This window comes from Penaeus vannamei, chromosome 8, assembly GCF_042767895.1.
Source record: "Penaeus vannamei isolate JL-2024 chromosome 8, ASM4276789v1, whole genome shotgun sequence".
In the NCBI taxonomy this organism is placed as follows: domain Eukaryota; kingdom Metazoa; phylum Arthropoda; class Malacostraca; order Decapoda; family Penaeidae; genus Penaeus; species Penaeus vannamei.
In genome coordinates this window covers 25,664,146-25,674,145 of record NC_091556.1, presented here as the reverse complement: position 1 = coordinate 25,674,145, position 10,000 = coordinate 25,664,146, and the positions used below count along the sequence as shown (strand labels likewise).

Here is a 10,000-nt window from a genome sequence, read left to right as displayed (position 1 = left end):
ACTTTCCTTTTAATTATACCATACAATACTATGCGAAAAACGCCCTTTTAAAAATAGGAAAAGTGGTTTTATCAGAAATCGCTGACACAGTCGAAATTATATGCTTTGCGACTCTGTGTGCTAAGTTTGAAGCAGTTTCATTGGTCTGTTGGGTACAGAGATTTTTTAGTACCTACCAGTATTTTGGAAGCCTTTTTTGGGAAATAAGGCTTTAATCAAAATTATGCAAAAAATACCCGAGAAACGATTACACACAAGCCAAGCAATAGGCATGGTCTTGGTAAAGCATTCGATCAATAAAAAGCAGCACAGGATGTTATGAATGAAGCTGCGAAGTCATGCGAGTTTCCCTTAATCCCCCAATGTACATTTTTCAGAAACAGGTTTGTTCCTTTTAAAATGTACAAATTTCCAAGCAATTGTGGCTATTTCTGGAAGAGAGTTGGTTTTAATGATAGTCGGAGGGTAATCCGTCAGATTATGACGGAAACGAAAAATCGATTTTTTTTTTCTGAAGGGTAACAATAATCTTAAAAAGTCTTGTTTTATGGCAAAGTAGTGCGGAAATCCCTGAAATCTGCGGATGTAACAGTGAAAATCTCACACTGCGCTTGCTTATCATGCGTCAGTTTTAAAAGAAAGTATTCCGTCTGACCATGACTTGCATGGCTAAATAACTCTCATGATGAATTCGGTTTCAGACATGGATAATTCTGATCTGGGTTACAATAAAGGCCAATCATATATGTAATAAAGGAAAAGTTTGTAGATAGTTGACAGGACCGTAAGTATTCAAATGTCAAAAATTGAATTTCCATGAATTACATCCTATGAGCTGTATTAATCCTGATCGCTTAATATGAATCATTAGGATTTGTGAGGGTATTTCTAATGTTGATTGGGTGACATTCATACTTAAATAATGGAAAGAATAATCAGTTTTCTAGAGGAAAGGCCGGAACCCAGAACTAATGATTTTAATATCATGTGCAGTGTATTCCACAGTGGTCAGCTTGATCAGCTTAGAGGCATAACCTGCGTATGTGGTCTAATGTAATTTTTGATACTTTTGTGCTGTTGTTTTAATCCATTATGACAGTCCATTAACCATCATTATTTACAGACATTTCTTAATTTACTTTCTAAATCTATCAAATCGTTTAAACTGTGATGAATAATCCAAGTAGTATTTGTTTTCGCTGATATGCACCAGCGACGGTTTATGAATATAGGATTATGAACAAGCGCATTTAGACAAAAATTTTCATCGTTTACCTATCTACTATTCCAAGCGTTTTACTTGGAATTGCTCTCGTGATCCCCGAATCCCTTTATTCACTTGAATACGAATCCTGTTTTGCTAATGACTGGCTACTTGACATATGTCAGCAGAAAACCCGATTATGTAGAATATTATCATATCATTTCAGTTAAAAATTGAAGACGCTTATGCTCAAGTCAACCAAATATTTGTATATATTCATAGGGAAAATGGCACGAATACTGATGTACCCAAGTGCAGAAGATTGACCCACTCATATGCTCAATTAGGTAACAATGCCTGAAAGAATCCTACGCTAATTTTTGTTCGGTATTTTCAAATATCAAAACTCCATATCTTTGAAATGGAACACGGCAACTTTGTTGCAAAATCCTTTCTTCGTATTTCTTATATATAAGTGTATGTAATCGTGAATTATACTTCGTTAGATAGGGTTATTACAGATGACCTCGCATCTTGAGATACTCATGTTTTATTTCGTTTTGATTACTGTTATATGTAAAGATGACTAAATATATGCAAAATTAAGGTATTTCTTTAGATGGAGTATGGAAAATTTGTCGTATTTCGATGATGTCAGGTGCAGTAACCACCAAATTCTCGTATTGGACAGTTCACTAATGCAGATACATTGTTACCATTAGTGTCACCATTTAAACTTTATCAAGTAAAATAAACTTTACGAAGAGGTACATAACATCGGACAGTTTTTAATAACGTAATTCTGTGAACCCAGCCATGTACAGTACCTTTGTTAGCATTGGGGGCGACAGTGAAAAAGGTTGGGAACCACTAAGCGTGGAAAGCAATTGGCCATACTACGTCTTTGCGACTTGAAATATCATCCCCAGCTCACGGAGGCGGCTTGTCTGGATTAAGTGAAGAAAGAAATTTAGCATAAACGTCAATGAACCTCAATCGCATTGCTGCAGGCCTTGGTGGAGTCGAAGGAGTCAGAGGGGCCTTTTAAGGAGACGCTCAAGGTCCCCAAGGAACTCCACCTGTTTTTGGTGATGGTGTGAGCAATCAAGAAGAAGCTTATTCAATCGGAACCAATTTTATTTTGGAATAAAAGTAGATATTACTTAGTTATGATAATTATGTAAAAGTACCATAATTATGTAAAATAAACAATATTATTAATTTATGTAATGTTTGTCTATGAAACATTTTATTTTTACATTACACAAATACAAAATGTTAAATTTCAGTTGAAGTGTAAACTGCACTTTACACGATTTTGTTCAAAGTTTTTATTTATGTAATTGTTATTTTAGGGGTAACTTAAATGTTACAATACTCCCCCCGCCCCCCCCGCAAGAAAATCCATGGCTTGTTAGAGGTCGAGTCGGTTGGGTTGACGAATTAGTCGACCAGAACGCGAGGAGATTTGAAAGGGTTTATCTTCAGGATGTGAGACATGGGCAGGTGCATTTGAAGGAGGTACAGTGTGAGCTGGGTTATCGGCCAGAGGCGTGGTTGGTGTAGGTTCCATTTCTTCCAGGTATGCAGGCTTTAAGCGGTCAATGGATACCCAGTCGCTCTTCCCACCAATGCTGAGACGGTATGCCTTGGGGTTACGCTCCAAGACAGCATATGGTCCGTGGTACGGGCGGGTGAGGGGTGACCCGTGAGCGTCATTTCTTACAAATACATATTTGCAGCTGTGGATCAGCTTGGGAAGGTATTGTGGAGGAGATGAGTGCATCTGAGTGCATGGTCGGTACTTCTCAACAGCATGGCGTAGTTTGGTGAGGTGCTCAGACTCTGTAGGGGCATCTAAACTTGGGAAGAACTCCCCTGGAACAGTGAGGGCTTCCCCAAACATCATCTCAGCAGGGGAAACTTGTATACCCTCTTTTGGGGATGTTCGGATCCCGAGAAGAACCCAGGGAAGTTGAGCTTTCAAGTCTGATCTAGTGCAGCGCGCCATTAACGCTGCTTTCAGAGTACGATGGGACTGCTCCACCATACCGTTGGCTTCTGGGTTGTATGAGGTGGTGTGATGGATAGTTCATCCCATCAATTCTCCTAAAGATGTCCAAAGTTGAGATGTGAAGGCAGGTCCGCGGTCAGAGGTAATGTCGTCTGGAACGCCAAAACGACTGATCCATCCGTGTAATAGAGCTTCTGCACAGTCTCGGGCAGTGGTGTGTTGCATGGGAATTGCCTCCGGCCAGCGGGTGGAGCGCTCTGTAGCAGTGAATAGATACTGAGCGCCGTCTGAAGGTGGAAGGGGTCCCACTACATCGACGTGGAGATGTCCAAACTGGCGCATGGGCTGCCGAAATTCTCCTGTGCCAGATTCAGTGTGACGACTTACTTTGCTCATCTGGCAGGCAACACAGCATCGAGCCCACTGTTTGGTCTTTGTTCATTCTGTGCCAGATGAATTTATCCTTCATCAGACGAGCAGTTGTTCGTCCAGACGGGTGTGATAGACCATGGATGAGGTTGAAGATTTTTGGGCGGAAAGATTTTGGGATAAGGGGGCGTGGGCGACCTGTGCTTACATCAGACAGAATGGTGCGGCCTTCGCCTCCAATGTGAACATCTTTCCACTGCAGGCTGGTGATGGCTGTGCGGTATTCTGTAGTCTCTGGGTCATCTTTTTGGGCTGCTGCTACTTTATTGTAGTCAATTCCGATGTTTATAGAGTTTATTTCCACCCTTGATAATGCGTCAGCTACAGGATTCATACTCCCTGGTGTATATTTGATAGAGCAGCCAAACTCGGCGATGCTGGAGAGTTGCCGCTGTTGTCTGTCCGACCAAGCATCACCAGGTTTGGAAAAAGCATGTACCAGTGGCTGGTGATCTGTGAGGATGGCGAATGGGCTGCCTTCTAAGAGATGTTTAAAGTGACGCACCGCAAGATAAATAGCGAGTAGTTCGCGGTCGAAAGTGCTGTATCTCTCCTCTGCTTGACGTAGCTTTCTGGTCTGTTCAACGACTGCCCCAACAGCAACGGAGCTTGCGTCTGTGGTAAGGGTAAGTGGAATGCTGGGTGTGGGGAAGGTGAGAGTTGTAGCTGATGCAAGGGCAATCTTGGTGGTCTCGAACGCTTTTTGTTGCTCAGGTCCCCACTCCAATTTCTTTGGTTTGCCGGCAAGGGAGTTGTAAAGTGGTTCCATGATGTGTACAATCTTTGGAAGGAAACGATGGTAGTAATTTACCATGCTGACAAATTTTTGGAGTCCTTTGATAGTGGTTGGTGGGGGAAATCGTGAAACTGCGTCTACCTTACTTGGAAGGGGTGAGACGCCTGTTGGCGAAATCTTGTGCCCGAGAAATTCCACGGATGTGACACCAAATTGACATTTGTCTTGACGCACCACCAGGCTGTTATTATGGAGTCGTTTTAACAAGACCCGTAAGTGTTGGAGATGTTCGTTGGGGTCTCCTGAGAAGATAAGGATATCATCAACATAGCAGGCGCAAAAGCAAAGGTCTCCGAGAATGCCATCCATCATGCGTTGGAAGGTAGCCCCTGAAATTAAAGGTGTAATGACTGCTGTTTTGGGTATGTCTTCAGGGTATACTGGTACTTGAAAGTAGCCTTTCAGGAGGTCGACTTTAGAGAAAACCTTGGCACCATGAAGGTTAGAGGTTAGGTCCGCCATGTTGGGAAGAGGATAGTGGTCTGGTTCTATGATCAGGTTAAGACGCCTATAGTCACCACATGGTCGCCAGGTGCCTTTGGGTTTCCGCACAAGATGCAGAGGAGATGCCCAGGGACTTGATGCCTTTTGACAGATGCCCATCCGTTCCATTTCGGAGTAAGCTTGTTAGGCTGCTTGAAGCTTCTCTGGAGATAAACGCCTGAATTTTGAGTGTACCGGAGGGCCTGTCGTTTTGATGTAATGGAATATTCCATGTTTGGGTGGCTGCCCAGGCTGCTGACAGAGTTTTGGTCGAAAAACGTCTGGGTACTCTTTGCAGAGGCTGTCGTAAGGGGTATCTGCTCTCACAGTGCAGATTTCTGTGTACTGATGATTGGAACCTAGGGGTGTAGAGCAGAAGGTTGTTACATCCATGAGTCTACGATTGGCGACATCAACGAGTAATCCGTGGTGCCCGAGGAAGTCTGCTCCCAGAAGAGGTGTCTTAACATCAGCAATGATGAATTCCCAAGTGCAGCTGCGTCCGGCGGCTTGAATGAGTATAGTCTGGGTACCGTACATTGGGATGGGGCTTCAATTGGCTGCAACAAGTTTGACATTTGATGGTCGTGTCCAGGAACGAGTTTTGTTTTCTGCTGTGGCTGGGAACAGAGAACGGAATGCGCCTGTATCCACGAGGAATTTGCGACCAGATAGGGAGTCCGTAATAAAGAAGCCCGATACTGAGTTGTCAAGTGCGTTGACGTTCCCGCGTCTCGGGATCTAGGTTGCCACCTTAGCAGGGAGTGGTGGCCCCATTACACGTTTTTTGGCCACTGGCATCCAGGTAGGCACTTGTCGGTCCCTGCTCCGAACTTGTAGTGGTAATAACAAAATCCATGTGATGGTTGGGAAGAGGCACTTCCAGGTTTGTAGTGTCTTACCTGTGTGTTGGGTCGTCACTTGTTAGCAGCATTGATGTCAGGGACGTCCTCGGCGGATGCAGAGTAGGTTGTGTCAGGTTTTCGAGATGCTCTGGCAGCATTGATGAGATTGTCTGCCTTCTTTATGAGATCGTTTATGGGACTGTCGTCGGCTTCATGCAGGGCAGATCTTACAGAATGGGGAAGGCGCTGCAGCCACAGCTCCCGCATCAAGTCCACACGCTGTGGTTTGTTGGTGGTAGGGTCGAGGTCAGGGAGTGTAGCAAGAGCCTGATGGAGAGAGTGAACTCTTGTAGAAGGTAACTCTTCAAGTTTTCATATTCGACGTCTTGGTTCTGGTCCTGATTGTCCAGCCATGCAGCAACACGAGGGAATAACTGCTCAGGGATTGCCTCCAACACATAGTCTGCCTTCGTTCGGGGGTCTGTGACTCTTCTCAGGCGAAACTGGATTTCTGCCCGCCGGAACCAGGATGTAGCTTCTTGTGGGCAAAAGGGGGGCAGCTTCACTGCTACGGCGTTGATGGAAGGAGTTTCGGCGTTTTCTTTCACTTCACTAGGATTTGTCTTCAGCGACATGGTCCGAGTGTAGGGGTCCCCAATTGTGAGGAATCAAGAAGAAGCCTATTCAATCGAAACCAACTTTATTTTGGAATAAAAGTAGATATTACATAGTTATGATAATTATGTAAAAGTACCAACATAATTATGTAAAATAAACAATATTGTTAATTTATGTAATTGTCTCTATGAAGCATTTTATTTTACATTACACAAATAACAAAATGTTAAATTTCAGTTGGTGTACACTGCACTTTACACGATTGTTTTGTTCAAAGTCTTTATTTATGTAATTGTTATTTTAGGGGTAACTTAAATGTTACAATGGCAGCTTGGGAAATCACGACCACGTGCAATGTGAAGCTGGTCGTGCCTCCCAAAGAAGCTGCCTCGACCTCGGTACTCATCTACGCCCGCTCGACCGAGGCGCTGGAAGACGCGAAGAGGATGGTAGAGCAGGTCACGACGCCGAAGACGCCCCCGACGATGCGGATGAAGAGGTCGTTGTTCGTGCCTCGGATGCTGCATAGGCAGGTCGTGGCCAAAGGCGAGGAGCTGATGGGAGCCAAGTTCGTGGTCCCGCCGGAGGGCACGAACCACCAGATGGTGCGAGTGTTCGCCCACACCGAAGAAGGCCTTCAGAAAGCCGTCGATCAGCTAGAGGCCTTGGTGGACACGAAGAAGGTCACCAAGGCGGCCGTTGTCTCGGAGAAGGTCCTCTCGGAAGTGGCTGCCGCGGCCGAGGAGGCGGAGCGCCGGTTCCATGTGCAGGTCCAGCTCCCCGAGGTCGGCCAAAGATTTAACCCGGTGGGAGTCAGGGCTTCACCTGGGACGTTCGCAGGGCGATGGCTTCCCTAGGGCTAACCCGGCCGGAGACGACTATGGGAGGTAGTTAAAAGCTGTGATGTGGCAATTAACCATGTCAGGCCATAATTCAAATGATACACAAGTCTGATCCTGTAACCTCAATGTCTGTAGTGTTATTACCAAAGGATTTTACATAACAAGATAACCAAGCTAGTTTCTTTTTGGACTTTATTCTGAACACACCTAACCAAAGTTGAAAACGCCTCCTTCATTTGGACGTTTTATTTATGGGCCGTATGCTAACCAGATGCTAAAAAATTCCGGTTGTGAGACCCTCAAATATTTGAAAGCAAAATATGACCCTTTGTCTATTCCACATTAAGCATATCGCAACGAAAAATCATAATATGCTTAGGCAACTACACGAAGTCTGCGTTGATGTAGGGTTATCGAGGCGCCGAAAAACAGAATCTATAGAATCATTTGGTAGAACTTGCGACCTTCAGAAACCCGTTAGCAGAAATGAAAAGACAAAATGATACGTTAACTGAAGGGGTCAGTGTTTACCGCTAAAGGCAAAGGAAGCAGATATTTAATGAAATGCAGAGGGAGATATCAAATAGAATTGCCTTTAAACAAAGGTCATCGAGGAGCGATTGTGTTGACATCCAAAAAATAATGTTTTCTCTTATAGTATTGATATCCATACCAATATTGCTAATGATAATACCGATGATGATATTGATAGAATAACAATGAAAAAATATAATAATGACAATGATGAATATCATAAACATTCGACCTTCGTAGCAATAACAATGATGAATCTTGCGGCCCATAATTATAATGATATTGAATGATGCAACGACACCAGACAAAATAGTAGCAAGAAGTCAGAGCAGTAGAGGACGGAGGCTGGCGTCGGAGTTCAGACTTTCAATTAGTTAGAGACCGAGAAAGTTTTTGATCGAAGGGCTGGAAATAATCTTGGGAGATAATTACAGGAAATGGTCATAAGGAATAAAGGCAGAAGTTTTGGTGGAATGCGACTGAAACAAAAACCTTTCTTTAGTCGATCCTTTTAAGATGATGTTCTGGTAATAATATATGTCTGAAACCAATGACTGTGCAACATGAAGAAATTAGCTTAGTAATGAAAAACGAATAAAGGTCTCGAGTGAGGTCCTCACATCTTGGTATTCATTATTATGATGCGAGTGTGGGAGGATGATATTCATAATGGTTAAAGTGATATCTCTATAGACAATAACATTAATCTAATCTGAAATGGGGATACTAGAAAAAGGAGATCTAGAACGCGAGGAGAACGTTATAACTGTGGTAAGAATGGAAGATTGAAAGGAAGAGAAAATCTAGGACAGAAAAAGATGAAGGATAAAGATGAAACGACTGGAATTAGAAAATAAAAATGGGAGGAAGCAGGTAGCAGAGAGAACATGAAGAGAATGGTAGATGGCGGACACAGAAGAGCAACAATTTTGAACTTGAGAACGCAATCGATTCCAAAGATACCCAGAGAAAACTCAATTATTCAAGTGATTTTCTTGGGTATATGAGCCTCAAAAGAGGTACAAGGAAAACTTCGTTGAAGTCCCTCTGGCATTTTGGAACGGTCTTCGTAACTGGTAAATGACTGGCATGGCGATCTTATAGATTGCTTTTTTGAGTGATTTCGTCGCACTATATCATCATTATTATTTCTTTGTATTATTCTTAAAATTATATCTTAGAACAAAAGTTCACACAACAAATGGACTGATCAAAAAATGCCGCTAATCCTGAAATCCCAGACCAAGAATTTCTTGCGATACACTGGCAAGAGTTCTTGCTTTTCTTGGATTAACTGAAGCGCGTACCCCGAAGGAAAGGCCGAACTTTCTTTCTCTGTCGATATCCATGTTATTTTACACTCGTCCAAATATTGCTCAACAGATTTCTCATTATTCGCTATTGTTTACTTACGGTATTTCGAAACAGGGGCAATCACACATAATCAGATACTGTCCAAAATTACACTGAGCGTCAGGAATCATCCATAACAATTTCCCTAAATGTATCAGATTACGGCGAAGGGGGAGATGGTGAGGGGGTAACGACCCTTTTACTTTTCAATATTGCTAAATATCCCGCTTACATTTCTTTCGAAACCGTTTTCAAAGCACTCTTCTTAGGGGTACTAGTTAGAACATGCTTGGTATGCTTTTGAAATTTTGTTAATATAGGAGGACTCCATATTTTGGACTAACGTGGTCACCTCAGAGGACGCTCGCTCCTCCCCTTTGGTTTTTCTTTATCCATTCTCACTTTCAAGTCATATTACTGATTATCTATAGAGAATGACTGCAATTTATCAGGTTCTCATATATGCAGTTGGAGACGAATTTTGGTTGATGGCAAATATTCTTTGACATTGATTCGCGTTACTACCGATCACCAGCGCCTGCCGCCGCCTCCGGGATCTGAGGCGGCGAAACGTCTCTCAGACCAGAGGAGGTGTCCTTGGTCCTCCCGGTTTAGACCCAATCCAACTGAACTTGACCTAATGGCCTATCAAACTTGATCGAAATTAATCAAAGCTGGCCTAGCTAGTCCAAACTTTTAACTAATGGGGGGTGTAGTGCTATACAAAAAAAAGAAAAGAATAGCTTCTCAGAGACCAAACTTGACCTAACAAAAATGTGTATGCTAGATTAATCACAGACACAGAATTAGACATAATAGAGTTTCGATTTTACTTATTATACACACATTCACTCTCATGAACACGTTTGACGCTCTCTCAGA

The 10,000-nt window shown here is 43.0% G+C and overlaps 1 protein-coding gene and 1 pseudogene across 1 annotated transcript; both read right to left on the bottom strand.

The window, feature by feature from the left end:
* Positions 1 to 2,618: 2,618 nt before the first annotated feature.
* On the bottom strand, positions 2,619 to 3,254 carry LOC113823345 (uncharacterized). The gene has a single exon (XM_027375964.2). It carries the CDS (start codon positions 3,252 to 3,254, stop codon positions 2,619 to 2,621), a length of 636 nt encoding a protein of 211 aa, XP_027231765.2.
* Positions 3,255 to 5,702: 2,448 nt separating this feature from the next.
* LOC138862348 (uncharacterized) lies at positions 5,703 to 6,406 on the bottom strand (annotated as a pseudogene).
* Positions 6,407 to 10,000: the final 3,594 nt, after the last annotated feature.